Genomic DNA, 16,551 nt, shown 5'->3' on the forward strand with positions numbered 1-16,551 from the left:
TCGGCCAATAAAGCAAGATGAGCGCTGCAACCCCAGAGTCGTTCGTGACTGGACTTAACAGTCAGGGGTCCCTTTACCTTCACCGTCAGGCCTTCCAACTAATGCATGGAGTTCTGAGGAAGATGTTCTCCAGGGCATGACAACATCAGAGGCATTGCTGGACAAGTTCTACGGGCACCATTCTATGAAGGCACCTCTTTGCGGGCAACCTCTCCCCATGCCATTCTGGCCATTTCAGACCCATCAGTGCAGCTCCATCTCATTGTGTGTGTTTGTGTAGTTATGATGGAAGGGTTGGCAGAGACTCGCTGAATAAATGTGTGCCTGCAGAAGAAATCTTTTAAATTAGATTACCTGTAGGCGTGTCCTCACGATGGTAGGCAGAGAGCCTACCTTCCAAGGGTCAGCTGCTCCTAAGAGCCATCATTAGATGTTGACATTGTCCTTTCTTCTTCCTCTGATGTTTCATGATGGGTTAATTTGGTGTGGCTGAGAGTGGAGCACTCAGGGCAGCACCTTTAGGCAGATTTACAGGGTTCCTACTCAGCAGAGAGAGCAGGAGGGCACTCAGACACAATTTATCATATTCGCCATACATGTTACTACACAAAGAGAGCCCCTTCAGACTCTTCAGTCATTACCTCATGGCACCACCGGTTGTCAGTTGTCTTCCTGAGCTTTTTGCATGTGTCTCATGCTTCGTTCTGTCCTCTTCCTTCTGTGGTTCCTTAACCCAAGTTGAACTTTCTCCCACCAACAGGTTCTAGATGTGAATCAACCCCAGGATGCAACATGTCTCCCCAGCGCCAGCTCTGACAATGATGGCCACACAGACTGTGCCCCCTCCCCCTTATCAAGAAACCCAACAGGTGAGTGCGCTGTTAAACTCTTCCCCTCACCTCCTGCTGCCCCTTTAAAACATTCCAACAGCAACTTTTCAGCTTTTCAGCAGAGGAAAAGAGCAGAAAAAGTGGTGTGTGTGTGTGTGTGTGTGTGTGTGTGTGTACATGAATTTATTTACATGTATATTTGTATCCTGCCATTCTGCTCTAAGCATAAGGCCTCCAGGATGCTGTCTTAATAAAATTAGTCACAAAAAAAGAATATGTACACACACACACACACACACATGCACATTTTTGAATTCTTATTCCAGGTAAGGAAGAGGCATTATAACACATTCCAGAATGGCAAAAGCACTCAAGGGGGGGTGTGGCCTAGTGAGAGATGGTATGGCCGATGGGAAAGAGGTGTGGCCTGGGAATCATAGAATCATAGAGTTGGAAGGGACCACGAGCGTCATCTAGTCCAACTTCCTGTAATGCAGGAATGCTTTGCCCAACATGGGGCCCAAACCCGCAACCCTGAGATTAAGAGTGCTTACTGATTGAGCTATTCCACTCATAACATTCCCAGGACCTGATAGAGAGACCTTGAGGACTGGATGTAGGCTGTGGGACTCCTGTCTTAGGGTTGGCGGTGAGGCAGGAATAATTGCCTTCACTCTGATTGGATTTGGAACTGGGAATTGCATGGCATCACTTGGAAGCCATTCACTGTGAGAGCAGGGCTTCCTGTAAGGGTTCCGTGAGCCGGGGGGAAACCTAACGCCTACCACCAGCCACAATGCCTGAATAGACATCGCTTCTGGCTTCCCCCAGTTTTGCCAAAATGGCCGCCTCCCAATTTTGCTACTTGCAAAGGGTTGGCAACTTTGTAGGAGGTTGGGATGGAATCAGACTCGGCACTAGCATAAAATCTCTTTGTAACTCTATTACTGCCAAATGCCAAGTGAAACTGTACTAGGGAAAGGAGGAGGAGGTTATCATCTTGTGATTTGGAGCGAAGTGTATGTCAAGTATTGTCGCTCAGCGTCGAAGGAGTTCTGCTTTGCTTTTCTGGCTAGGTCTGCTGTTGTGAATGCCAATTGCCAAGTTCATCCAATAAATGCAAAGTCCCTCCCCAGCACCACCGCGAAATGGAGTGCTTAAGCACTCTTTAAACAACACTCCACTTTTTCAGGAGTGTTCTGCTTATTCAGGAATTTCAGCAGGAGGAAATTCTCTTAATTTCAGAATGGTGCTTACCTATAAGGGTCCATGTCTGAATATAATAGTCCACCATCTTTTGTGTTTCTGTTCATAGCAGAGGGTGGTGAACAGATAAAAGGAAAACATGACCCACACATTTATTATCTACTTACACAAGTGGTTTAATGGGTAGGAGTTTTAGAAACCTTTCAGTTACTTGAGAAACCAAATCTCATTCACCTTTGCAAGGGCTTGTTCATCTCTGTCGCTTCTAAGTGTGCATTAAAAATAATAATAACGTAGTTATATATTACATAAGAGACTGCAAAAGGCAATAGTTCTTTCTGATATTTTCGCACTCAAGAATATGCTGGTGCCAAAGCTGGAGAATAAAAGATATAGAATGCTTGTAAATAATATAGAAAAGTTAAGTGCAACTTTAATCCAAAATAAGAATATTAAGATATAGTCAACATAGGCAAAATTATTGAAATACAAAAACAAATTGACTTGATCCAGTGGGTCAGTGCCTGATCAACAACCTTATAGGACCAATAGATGACAATGAAATTTGTTGAAAGCCAAACATATTTCAGCCCAGCTGCTCTTCTTGTTGTTAAAATGGCAAAACGAGGGGGGGGGAATATATGTAACCTGGTCAGAGAGAATTCATCCAGTAGGTTAGTCTGCCTAGATGATGTGGTGAGTTAGCCAGCTTAGGGGATAAATTTTCAGGTTGTTAATATTCTAATGCAGTGCTTGGGTTTTCTATATTTTTTAGAGGTATTCTATATATTTTATCTTACTGAACTTTGTTTTTGATTTCAGTAAGTGAAGTGATATTCATAACCCCCATAGGACCATTGAAAATATTAGATTCTATCTCTCTGACATTAACCCAGAAGTAACAGTAAGGAAGGGACATGGGTGGCGCTGTGGGTTAAACCACAGAGCCTAGGACTTGCCGATCAGAAGGTCGGCGGTTCGAATCCCCACGACGGGGTGAGCTCCCGTTGCTCGGTCCCTGCTCCTGCCAACCTAGCAGTTCGAAAGCACGTCAAAGTGCAAGTAGATAAATAGGTACCGCTCCGGCGGGAAGGTAAACAGTGTTTCCGTGTGCTGCTCTGGTTCGCCAGAAGCGGCTTAGTCATGATAGCCACATGACCCGGAAGCTGTACGCCGGCTCCCTCGGCCAATAAAGCGAGATAAGCAATGCAACCCCAGAGTTGGTCACGACTGGACCTAATGGTCAGGGGTCCCTTTACCTTTAACTGCAAGGATCGCTGAGTTTTTGTCAATAGTATCTCTTAGAGTGGTGAATGGCGGGAAGAAACCTCAATGAACATCGCCATCATTGCATTTTTATATGGCTCTTGCTTTGTATATATTTTAAAAACTTGTATATATTTTAAAAATGTATACATGATTGTCTTATGATGGCTATATTTGTAATGCCGAATAAAAGTTTGGCGAAAGAAGGAAGACCATTAAGCAGCAGTGTAGCAGAGGAAGGATGCAATGGGATCACAGCTCCAGGTCTTACTTTTTTTCAGAACAGAAGCAATAGCATTATTTGCTAGAGCACCTGAGCTCATGGTGGTATACACAGGTGTGGGGCATTCTCCCTCCTAATAGCCTTGTGGTGTGGGCTATGCTCAGATAATGAGAGGCCACAGATTACCCACTGAACATCAGAGATGCGAACCCAGGTCTCACCCAGCCAAAGTCTGGCATGCTGACAGCTGCATCACCCTTTGCTAACCTACTGGATCCTAATAAAATGGCTATTTGCTGTTTGTTGTGTGTGTGTGTGTGTGTGTGTGAGAGAGAGAGAGAGAGAGAGAGAGAGAGAGAGAGAGAGAGAGCAGTGCCAGATTTACGTATAAGCTAAACAAGCTTTAGCTTAGGGCCCCACTCTCTTGTGGTGCCCCCCAAAATATACTTCTTCTTAATTATGTTTCACTATTAATAAACGTCTTCTTAATTGTATTTCAGTTCAACAATTACTTTGAGAAAATACATATTTTGTTATGTGCAAATGGCTTTAGATACCTATTAGGTCCATAAATTACCATATAGCATATATTCAGCACAAAAAACAGTGACAATTTGTTGTTGACAAAGGACAACTGGACATATGAAGGGCCCAATTACCTTCAGTAGCTTAGGGCCTCATCAAACCTAAATCCGGCCCTGAGCAGGCACCATATATAAATTTATATACAAAGTAGATCAACAGCTGCCTGAAAGTTTCGGGCTCTTCTTGGGACAGCAGTAGAACTTGGGGTCTCAAATTTCAGGGGCGTCCTGTACAACACCAAAATTCGGCGCCCCCACCTCTTGCACTCCTTTCTAAGTCATAGTTGTGCCGTCCCCCACTGCGCCCCCGAGGCTCCATGCCCTGTGCAACCAAACCAATTGTGCTCCCCTAAATCTGCCTCTGCCTGGGGGGGGGTGACTGTGAATTCCTCCTGAGGGTTAACCAATAGGGGCTTTCATGAGAAGATCCTGCACATCAAAATGGGTTAAGGTAAAGGTAAAGAGACCCCTGACCATTAGGTCCAGTCGTGACCGACTCTGGGGTTGCGGTGCTCATCTCACTTTATTGGCCGAGGGAGCCGGTGTACAGCTTCCGGGTCATGTGGCCAGCATGACTAAATTGCTTCTGGCGAACCAGAGCAGCACATGGAAACGCCGTTTACCTTCCCGCTGGAGTGGTACCTATTTATCTACTTGCACTTTGACGTGCTTTCGAACTGGTAGGTTGCCAGGAGCAGGGACTGAGCAATGGGAGCTCACCCCGTCGCGGGGATTCGAACCGCCGACCCTCTGATCGGCAAGTCCTAGGCTCTGTGGTTTAACCCACAGTGCCACCATGAAGTAAAATTGAGTCTACCCGCTTCTTCTGATAAGGGGAACCCAGTTGGGACACAAGGGGTCGCTGAGCATGTGCTTCAACATGCCTATCTCCTCTCTATTCCATGCAGAATATGGCTTTGCCACCCCCCGCCACCGCTGCTGCCCAGAACACACACATTCTCTCTCCCCCCCCCCCCTTTTAGATCCAGGTCTGTCCTTTGGAATTTCCCCATCCCTAAATTTTTGCAATATAATACTCTGCCCAAAACACAAATCAAAATGAGTTAGAAATAAATGTGATAGGATGCTAAAATCCCAAGCTAGCTGCCCTCCCCAAGAAAAACTAGGGTATTTAAATAGTATTTTTGTGATCAGATGCATATTTTAATACACTTTTTGTATGTTCTTTAAATTACTGATTTATGTGGAAATAGAGCAAAACAAACTTATGAATGAATACATGTGAAACTTACATGAAATAGACTGATCTTTGCATCCCTAGCTAATGGCACATTTGCAACTTTCATTGATCAGATATCACATCTGCAGGCAGTGTTTACCTCTGGGGTTTTTTGTAGAGTGGCGATTGATTAGATTTGATCAATTCAATTGATTAGAAACCTTCCATCTCTACAATTCTATGATTAAAAGGCCACTAAACGGAATCCCTAATTAATTGGGTTACATACATACATATAGATAGATAGATATAGATAGATGTGTGTGTGTATGTATATGTATATGTATATGTATATGTATATGTATATGTATATGTATGTATGTATATATATATATAGGGACGCGGGTGGCACTGTGGGTAAAACCTCAGTGCCTAGGACTTGCCGATCGTATGGTCGGTGATTCGAATCCCCACAGCGGGGTGAGCTCCCGTCTTTCGGTCCCAGCTCCTGCCCACCTAGCAGTTCGAAAGCACCCCTAAGTGCAAGTAGATAAATAGGTACCGCTTTATAGCGGGAAGGTAAACGGCGTTTCCGTGTGCTCCGCTGGTGCTGGCTTGCCAGAGCAGCTTCGTCACGCTGGCCACATGACCCGGAAGTGTCTCCGGACAGCGCTGGCCCCCGGCCTCTTAAGTGAGATGAGTGCACAACCCAAGAGTCGGACACGGCTGGCCCGTACGGGCAGGGATACCTTTACCTTTACCTTTATATATATATACACACAACCTAATAATTGTTTTAAATATAATAATGTAAAAATGCAGATAAAAGGCACTGCCATAGAAGAGGCAATTTACCATTACACTCACACAGGGAGCCTTTTCAGATATATGCACTCAGCATCAAAGAACAATGAAAACATGCTTTTATTCTCCAAAATTATTGCTTTGTCATAGTTTAATTGATTGATTAAAAACTCCACATTTAGTCAATAAACAGGTGATAGCACCCTCACTTTTATTACAGATAAGGGACCTGGTGGGTTTTATTTTAAAAAAAATGTTACAGACCCCCTAGAATAAATCAATTCTGCTTTGCTACAGTTGTAGATTGTCAAGTCCTGGGGGTGGGGACTGAAATGTAGTACATGCTCATTTAGGTTGTTGACAATATCGTTGTCATCATATTTGCAGTGCTTGGAAAGCCTCAGTGCAGCCTTCATAAGCTCTTGCAACCTCTTTTGTTTTTATTCATATAAATATTTACATGATGCCCTTCTCCTCGTGGTCACAGGGAGTGTACAGAAAATTACACGAGTGCCCAAGTATTAAGAACTCTACCAAATTAAAATTGTAGGCAGATAAAACATCAGATAAGGGATGCAGGTGGCGCTGTGGGCTAAACCACAGAGCCTAGGACTTGCCGATCAGAAGATTGGCGGTTTGAATCCCCCCAACGGGGTGAGTTCCCGTTGCTCGGTCCCTGCTCCTGCCCACCTAGCAGTCGGAAAGCACATCAAAGTGCAAGTAGATAAATAGGTACCACTCCTGCGGGAAGGTAAACGATGTTTCTGTGCGCTGCTCTGGTTCACCAGAAGCGGCTTAATCATGCTGGCCACATGACCCGGAAGCTGTATGCTGGCTCCCTTGGCCAATAAAGCGAGATGAGTGCCGCAACCCCAGAGTCGGTCACGACTGGACCTAATGGTCAGGGCTCCCTTTACCTTTACCTTTAAAACATCAACATCATAAAACAGTTCAACAGAGAGAAACTCATAAAATTTATTCAGACTTTGCAGAACCAGTTGGGGTTCTCTAAAGTTGGGGTTCCCAATTGGAACAGGACTCTTTCCAGAGCGGACCCCACTTCTCGCACTCAAAAAAATATAATCTGCTGCAAATTTTTAATACTAGAGAATTCAACACATTCCCTATTTTTCGATCCATATAGACTGGCACTGAAAGACTGTTAAGGCAGTTTTCACACATGAGGCTTAAATTGGCTTTTGCCTTTCCCACATCCACAGTGTGAATGCAAAACATGTAGCATGAGGGTAAGAGAGTGAAGCAGCTATTTTAGACCGGCAATATAAACGACTCCTTCGAGGAAGCTTCCCTTTATTGAGCCTTCTGTCTACCATTTCCACATTCTCTCCAAAAACTAGGCCCTGCTCCCATCTTACTGTTTGTTTTGTAAAATTTATATACTGCTTGATTGTAAGGGAAAAAAACAGCAACCTCAAAGCGGTTTAGGGAAAAAAGCTAAAGCAATCAAATTATCAATAAGAAGAATTGACTACCTTGAAAGTTTCAGAAAATTAAAAGCAGCAATGAAGTAAAAACACATTAAAACCTCACATCAACTTTCTGAACATCTAGGTAGGCTTGTCTAGACAAAAATGTTTTTAGCAAGCATCAAAAACAGTACAGTCATACCTTGGTTCTTGAATGCCTTGGTACTCATACATTTTGGCTCCTGAACACGACAAACCTGGAAGTAAGTGTTCCGTTTTGCGAACGTTTTTCGGAACCCGAAAGTCCAATGTGGCTTCTGATTGGCTGCAGGAAGCTCCTGCAGCCAATCAGAAGCCACGCCTTGGTTTTTGAACAGTTTCAGGAGTCAAACGGACTCCTGGAACGGATTAAGTTCGAGAACCAATGTACGACTGTACAGCAAAGATGATTGCTTCATATTAATATTAGGGGGTTGCCACATTAAGAGATCAAGTTCTTACAATGGGTAGAATGGATATTATGTGGCAGTTCCACCAATGAAAATGGTTGAATGGGAATATGTGGGTAAGGCAATAAACTGGTCCCAGTTTGTTCAGGACTTCATATGCTAACAGTAATACCTGGAATTTGGCCCAGTAGCATATTAGCAACTAGTACAGAATTATGATCAAAGGGGGGTTATAAGCTGACAGGCCTCACTCCTGTCAGCAATCAAGCTGTAGCATTCTGCACTAACTGCAGAATTCAGATCAAGCACAAGGTAAGTCCCAAATATAGGGTGCATTGCAGCAACCCAATCTTTCATCTGTGTCCATGTGTTATGGTTTGTCGCTGCTCACAAGTGGCTGAGGTGGAAAGGAGAGGGGAGTTGAGAATGAGCTGGAGGCAACTGAAGCCAAAATATGAGGCACATATGCAACAGCCCTGAGAAAGACTAGCAATCAAAGAAAAAGTAAGATGGGTCAGTAAACGAAATGAGGTTATTTGAAAGCCCAACTCTGGAGAGAAATTCAGATGTGGAGAATTCTGTAAATATCCCCGCTAGAGGATGGTGACTTATCAGTTTATGCCCCGCCTTTATACAAAGGTAAACAAGGCAGCTTACACAAAATCGACACAGAGGAGTTCAGTGGTATATCTAAACCCTGCTAAGCATTTAGAAGAACCAGATCTCTATAGACCTAGGACCCTCATACCTATGGGGCCGCCTCTCCTGGTATGTCCCATGGAGGACCTTATGGTCTTCAAACAAAAACATCTTGTTGGTCCCGGGCCACAGGGAGGTTAGGCTGGCCTCAACCAGAGCCAGGGCTTTTTTGGCTGTGGCTCCGAACTGGTGGAACGCTCTGTCCCAAGAGACTAGGGCCCTGGGGGACTTGGCATCTTTCCTCAGGGCCTGCAAGATAGAGCTGTTCCACTAGGCCTTTGTTCAAGGCACAGCCTGACCCCCTCCTTTGGTAATCCTCACAGAACTCTAGCCCAATGGTTGCCATCAATTTGATTTTGAACTGATTTTAGAATGAATTGATTTTAGAATGCTGTGTTACTTTACTGTTGTTAGCCGCTCTGAGCCCGGCTTTGGCTTGGGAGGGCGGGATAATAAAAAATTATTATTATTATTATTACTGTTATACAAACAGTGGCGGAGCGAAAGCGGGGGCATGGCGTGCCACCCACAGGGGCGTGCGTGTCCTGGGGGCATGGTGTGCTGCCTGAGGGGGCGTGGTGCCCAGCGCGGGGGGGGGGCAGCCGTGATGGCACCCCACCGGGATTCTGGTGCTGGGGGTGGTGCATTCCCCCCGCCCCTTCCACCGCCAGTGTATACAAATAGTGAAGTCAGCTCTGCAAATGCAGATCCTTATGGAGCCAAATCGCCACCATTCACACCCAGCAGGGGACGGATATCAGCAGCTGGCTTGGAGGAACCCAAAGGTTTTGGTGACCTAAAAGAGGGGGGGGGGACCTAAGAAAGAGACACTCCAAAGCATCCCAATGAATACCAAGCATACTTAGTAAGTGTGGACTGCTGACCAGCTATTGGCAGAGTGGGAACGGCATGTGTGGTCTTAGAAGAGGGATTGTTGGATGTCTGGAACCCTGAACAGGAGTACTCTGTTCTACAACATTTTGTTGAAGGCCCCATTGATTTATATATTGCTTGATTTTTTATATTAAAAAACCTTGATGGTACAAAAAATCCTGAATTTTTTTTTTAAAAAAACCCCGACTTTAAAGCAATGAAAATAATAAAATGATCATAATACAGTGGTACCTCGGGTTACGAACTTAATTTGTTCCGGAGGTCTGTTCTTAACCCAAAACTGTTCTTAATCTGAGGCGCACTTTTGCTATTGGGGCCTTCCACTGCCGCCGCGCCGCCACTGCATGATTTTCATTCTCATCCTGAGGCAAAGTTCACAACCCAAGGTACTACTTCCGGGTTAGCGGAATTTGTAACCCGAAGTGTTTGTAACCTGAAGCGTTTGTAAGCTGAGGTACCACTGTATAGACAAAATCAGCGAATGAATCAAATGTGCATAATGGTTCTGAACATTCCACAAAACCAAAATAGTACATATGTTCGCTCTGAGGCATTCTGCCCCACGTGTACAACATTCACACACATTCACAAATAGCTTGAGAGAGACTCAAAGGCAATTAATTCATCCCATCCCCACCCCCGACTCTGTTAAACAGCCGGCCACACTTTCTTGCTCCCTTTTTTGTAAGTACAGCCTTGGAACCCCAGAAGCAGTTTCTTTCCAGACCTTGGCATGAGCAGGAAAGCTTTCTTAGGTTGGCATTTACATTGCCTGAGAGGAAACGGCTCAGAGGAGGGGAGCTGGAGACTGGCCAGCTGAAAGGAGACACTGCTGCATTCCCAAGTTAATGCTCTCCTTGGAGAACTGTAAAAGATACAAGCCTATAAAAGACAGCTGTAGACTCTCAGCGACTGGGACACGTACCTGCGCGACACCCAGTAGATCCTGGTGAAGCCCTTAGGCTACTAACATTTGAGCCAGTGACTTTTAAGCCCTCGTTATTCTTTTACTCAGAGGCCAAGGTCAGGAGCTCGGCCTACACTCGAGTAGGACCCTGGCAGAGACACATGCCCAACTGGCATGTTCCCTCCCTCCTGGTCTTTCGTTCGGGAGCTTCAAAATCTTTCTTCTGCCCGAACATCATAGTGACTGATGCCAACCGACACCGGCACCCTTAGAGATCCGCAGAGTTTGCGTATCATGTGTAACAGACCTCAGCAACTCAGCATTTTGGCTAATCTACTTTATTTACATATAAACACACACGGAGCACTGCAACATGGCTCCCTCTATCTCTAGCATCAGACAGCAAAGAGAAACAAAACAAAGGACAAAAGTCCCACTTCACGGAACACAGTAATACAAACATCCTGTCTCTGTCACTTCCCACTTTGTGGAGTCAAAACATATACCGTCATGTGATAGACAACAATCCCATGACTGCAATCACGGAGCAGGAATTCTAACAAGATTCTTAGGGTAAGTCTGGGTCTCTTTCAAGTTCAGAGTCTCTGGAACATGTTAAAACCAGATCTCTCCATGCTCACTAGGCCCAGTTCAGATGATCATATCTCAGCTTATTAAGATGAGATGTGCAGAAGTCTTATACTCATGCATTAAGCCCCTTCACTCTTCCTTTTGTGTTTCTACCTGTTTTTGTCAGAGGTGACACAATGTTCAGCAGCAGATCCCATGCTATGCATACAGAAGTCCCCAGATTCAATCCCTGGCATCTCCAGGTAAGACTGAGAAAGGCTCCTTTCTGAAACCTCAGAAAGCCATACCAGTCAGGATAGACCAATGATCTGACTCAATATAAGGCAGCTTCCTATGTTCCTATATTCCTGTGTTTGTGTAGACAAGTGTTCTACAAACTGTGCCCTCCAAATGTTGTTGGACTACAACTCCAATCCCTTCTGACCATTGGGCGTGCTTCCTGTAACTGGTAGGGGTTGGGGTCCAAAACATCTGGAAACCACCAGGTTTGAAAAAGCTGGCGTAGACAAAACACAGTCAAAAATGAATCCAGTTATTTTAATCCAAGTATAACTGGCCATGTAAAGAGGCCTCAATTCTTGTAAATCACAGAAAATACTTACCAAGATATTTTTCACCATGGAAAAATAGGTGTCCCCAGCCTATACTTCTCAAACTCATTGCAGAGAGTCGAATTATTTTTGTTTTGTTTAGGGAAAGGAAAGCAAATATTGAGCTAGCATGATCAAGTTCTCATACCAGAGATATTTCATATTTATGCAGTCTTTCCAATTCTCTTGATTCTAGATATTTTTTTCAGAACGCACCAGCTGCTAAAATTAGGCGAATCTCAGCTTTCATTTGAGGATGGGAGTGCAAGTGGGAAAGATTGCAGAGAAGCTGAAAACATAACTGCAAGTTGTGTTTTAAGATGCCAGAAAAAGTATATCTGTGTTACATTACAATTATGGATTATTATTTTTTGCAATCTTAACCATTGAAAAAACCACTGAGCAAAATTTCACTCCATCATAATCATACCTACAACACTATCCATTATGGTTTACAACAGCCTCAGACTAACACAGTCTCCTTCACAGAGATGATTGACAGCTTGAACCTCTGGTTCTAAACAAGCCATCGTACCCCACGTCATCAAAACTCTAGCGACAATGGTTAGCAATATAAGGAAAAGTATCATTGCTGACAACAAGAGCTTTCCCTTCATTGTGAACCACCAGCATGGAGTGGGCGATTCTGATTGGGACCATGACATGTGCAAAGGGTTAATTTCCCCCCCCCCTTGAAGCCATGGTCCCATTCTGGCTCTTGGGGGAGGGGGCCTGCATTGCCTATTTGTTAAACTAACAAACAAAAAAGAGGCCAAACTACATGACAACATCACATCTAGTTTGTTCCTGATTTTTTAATCTGGGGATGGGGAACCTGTAGCACCCCAGATGTTGCTGGACCCAACATCAGCCAGCATAGCCAATAGCCAGTGGTAGCTCGACAACCTATGCAGGTCCACCAAATTCCTGTCCTCAGTGGTGGGCAGTGTTTCTCAACCTGTGGGTCCCCAGATGTTGTTGGACTACAACTCCCATCGTTCCTAGCCAGCATGACCAGTGGTCAGGGATGATGGGAGTTGTAATCCAACAACATCTTGGGACCCACAGGTTGAGAACTATTGCTCTAGGGCAAATGGGGCGCTGTTCCACCAATTCCAGGCAGTCCCCAGCTACCTAGCTTCTTTCTTATATATTACAGGGGGTGGCCCTGGCTGTCAGCTTCCTCTGCCATAGTCTCTGTGCTGTTGTTGTGGAACTCAGCAGCGAGGCGGAGGGCAAAAGTAGCATTAGTTAGCCCTCCCTGCCATTGGCTCTGGTTCCACCTACTGATGGGCTCTCTGCTTTTTGCACCACCAGTGTCTGTGGGCACAAGCCACCACTGCCTACCCTTCTTCTGATCACCACAGCCCTGGGTCTCTCGCACCATTATTGTACACGTGCATGAGGCCCTCTCTAAACATTTCTGTCGAGCAAATGTGCTAATGCAATAATTCCTATGGTCAATACTTTTTTAACGAATGAGGGAGGGTGACAATGATGTTAGCAACGGTCTGATCCTTTTGCAGGAGTCACCCAGCATGTGGCCCTTCCCATACCATTGTTAATCTGGCTGCGGCTGGCAAATCCCCTTTTTATGAGCCGAAAGCACTGCTTGGCATTCTGGAAATTGTTCCCTTCTCCCTGGATTTATAGCCCTAGGACCAAGGCAATTAAAAAACAACCAGCAAGAAAAAGGCCTGACTGAGACAAAACTGGGATAAACAGGAACCAAGACGATTACCGTGCATATATGAGACTGTTGGAAATGCTGAGCTGACTTTGTGCTCTCAGTCCAATAAACCTAAAAAAAAAAAGTTAATAACCTAATCCATCCTTAGAGGCAGCCATATACATTTTTGTAGATTAAGAACACTGAAATACTCTCAGCATATTGGTTACACATTTTGAGTAGCCTTTTAAGTTGCTCTGAAGGGCTCCTTCCTTACATTGGGTTGTTTTTCAGATCACATTCCAAAATTCTAAAATTACTTTGTGGGGGTGTTTTTGTCTTGACGTGTTGTGGGTGGCATGCCAGCAATGGCTGGGGCCCGAACCACAAGTATGCATGTCCACCCCCCATGGTTCCTTTCACTCAGGCACACATGCACACAACATCCCCAGCTTATCCGTTTGCACACAGACGCATGCCCCTTTCACCTAGACTGTAAATGAAGGGCAAGTTATATATAAATTGTAAATAAATAAGTCCTCAAGCTTTTAGCAAGATGGAGTCCGCAGTCAGCCCTGAGCTCCAGAACCTGTTTAAATAGCATGGTCTCAGGCATGGAATACATGGGCTATGAAGATGTTCAGACTCAGAATGAGAAACATGCAAGGAAGGCACACTTGGCAAACCCTCACCATGCTCAGCTCCTGCTGTGGAGCTGTCCTCACTGTGGAAGGACCTGTGGATCCAGAATTGGTCTCCACAGTCACTTACGGACCCACTGTTGAAACCATGTTTATGGAAGACAGTCTTACTCAGCTATGTGTGATCGCCAAAGAAGAAGAAGACAGGATGTCATGTGAAGAAGAGGGTCCCAGGTTGTCATGTGTCAAACTTCCTTTTCACACTCGCTAGTCTAAGAGCATTTAGGAACAGAATGCAGGTTTTTCTAGTTTAGTGGATCTGCCACTCAACCATGTTTAGAAATTCTGGGTGAGGCCTAGAAATTGGCCACATCAGCATGAGAATTGCTTGTGAGATTGAACCAAGGTGCATCTATCCTAGTATTTGGCACAAAATAGTGGCCAGTTGATGCCTCTGGAAGCTTGCAAGCAAGGCTGCGGTGGCGATATCCCATCCCTTTTGCGTGCATATTGCCTCCAAATCTGATTGCTCCAATTAACTCTTGCTGCTAATGATCCCTCTAATCAGTTTCACCAGGTATCCCTGCATTCTAGTATTATGCATGAAGGGCAGGGCGGGGGATGGGTGATATATTTGCATCCATTAATTACCTGATACCTACCACTGATATGTATTCTTTACCCTGTTGTAGCAAGCAACCCTTATTGCCCTGTAAGCATAAATGTATATGTAGCTCATTAGCAGAGCACATGCTTTGATTGTAGAAGATCCCAGTTAGAAAATATTAATCTTCTAGTTAGAAAAATTTAAATAGCAGGGCAAAGAAAGACCCCTCCCTGAGGCCTTGGAGAACCACATTACCAGTCAAAGGTAGCAAGAATGAGCTAGATTAGCCAATGAGTTGATCCATGAGTAGGAAGGACGGTATGGAAATATATGTGGTGCTGCAAAGGTAACATCTTTCCATTTCCAGAGAGAAATGTGTCCAGGTCAGGCATAGACATGTACCCAAGTAGCCCACAGAGAACTTAGTCTGGCCTTGTAGACCATCCATGGAAGGGCCATAGCTCAGTGGTAGATCATCTGCCTTGCATGCAGGAGGTCCTAGGTTCAATCTCCAGCATCTCCAGGTGAGATTGGGAGGGATTGCTGCCTGAAACTCTACAGAGCCATCACCAATCTGTGTAGACAGTACTGAACTAGATAGACCAATAATCTGAATGTAAGGCATCTCCTTATATTCCTGGATTCCTGGATTCCTTGTCTACTCATCTGCAAGAGGCACGGGCCATATCCAGACTATTTTATTCATCCCTCACAATGGGTTCTTCGGCCAATATTGTTCTTGTACATATGTTTGCTATAAGTAGAGGTACATAACTATCAGTGCTGCCCATGCACAGCTGGACTCAAAATGTCAGTATGAAGATAGCATTCTAGCAATGGTACCCATTGCAACAGGGCCCTGCACTTAGTCAAGAACACCAGCAACTTTTAAGTTCCTGCACATTTTGAAATCCTGGTTGTTCGGCGATCATGATTACTGCCAGTTTTAGTTTCTCTGTTATTTTTCCATTCTTAAGTCTTCCACAGTTCCATACCAGTTTGCAATTTTTTATTTTTTATTTAGATCTTCATGAGAATTCACCAGCATTTTGGTGCAACTTTCTCCTAATTTCTGTACGCAATTTTGCTTAATAGGCACACTTTTGCAAATCCATTTCTCCTAATACAATGCACTTCTGTATGTCATATCCAAAGATATATGCATTTATATGCACTCTTTATATGCATGCATTTTGGGGCTCACTGTGTAGCTAGACAACTGCATTACAAAATTCAGAGAATGTGAATTTCAGGTTCGTTTTGATCTGCAATTTTTTTTAAGTGTAAATTAGATCAAGTTGCCTTGTGAACTGAAACTATCCCCCATCTCTTAATGCCAACTGAGCAAAGCTGTTACATCCTCTTGGCCTGCCCATCCTAACACAGGATGTAAGTGCCAGTATTTTCTATACTATAATCTGTAAGATCCTAACAATAGTATCGCCATGGCCAGAGAGCACAAGGAAGCTGGGGAATAAGCAATGCAGCATGGCTTTCTGGCTAAGCCCTATGCTTCGGCACGTAACCTGAATGCCTCCTTTCCTGTTAATTAAGGCTAACAGCTTTAAATTGGTGGGTCTCGTTATTTTAGAAGAGCCTAACAGCTTTAGGATTAAGTTTACTGGCCCTGAATTGTTGGAATCCCTCCATAACAGCTATGAGCCAGCAGCTGGGAGAAGTTTAGGGCTGAAGGGATTAGCTGTTAGCTGCATCGGAAACCTCAGGAGTTACAAAAGAATGCAGATTGAGGGTTAGTTAAGTGTGAAGAGCCTAATTTAATTCACATTATACTGTGGATTAACAAATCGCAGCTGCTGAAAGGAGCCCCCATGGCTAGTCATGGTGCCAAGTGCTTTCATGTCCCAGGAGAAAGTGATCAGCGCTCCAAACACTCGTTTCTGGGTTGGCCAAGGATTTGCCAAACAGCAGCACTGATGTTTCAGCAGTAGGGCTTTAGAGTCCGGATCTCCGGCAAGATCCATAT

At 44.5% G+C, this 16,551-nt stretch overlaps 1 protein-coding gene across 11 annotated transcripts in view; it reads left to right on the forward strand.

Moving 5' to 3' along the window:
- The window catches only part of PKNOX2 (PBX/knotted 1 homeobox 2), a 439,557-nt gene that overhangs the window by 279,249 nt on the left and 143,757 nt on the right, over positions 1–16,551 (forward strand). For all 11 annotated transcript variants that reach the window (XM_053367533.1, XM_053367525.1, XM_053367526.1 and 8 more), the window contains one exon: positions 761–869. In XM_053367533.1, coding sequence (XP_053223508.1) covers positions 786–869 — 84 coding nt within the window. In that variant the 5' untranslated portion in view covers positions 761–785. The remainder of the gene's footprint in view (positions 1–760; positions 870–16,551) is intronic.

Source organism: Podarcis raffonei, chromosome 15, assembly GCF_027172205.1.
Source record: "Podarcis raffonei isolate rPodRaf1 chromosome 15, rPodRaf1.pri, whole genome shotgun sequence".
Classification (NCBI taxonomy): domain Eukaryota; kingdom Metazoa; phylum Chordata; class Lepidosauria; order Squamata; family Lacertidae; genus Podarcis; species Podarcis raffonei.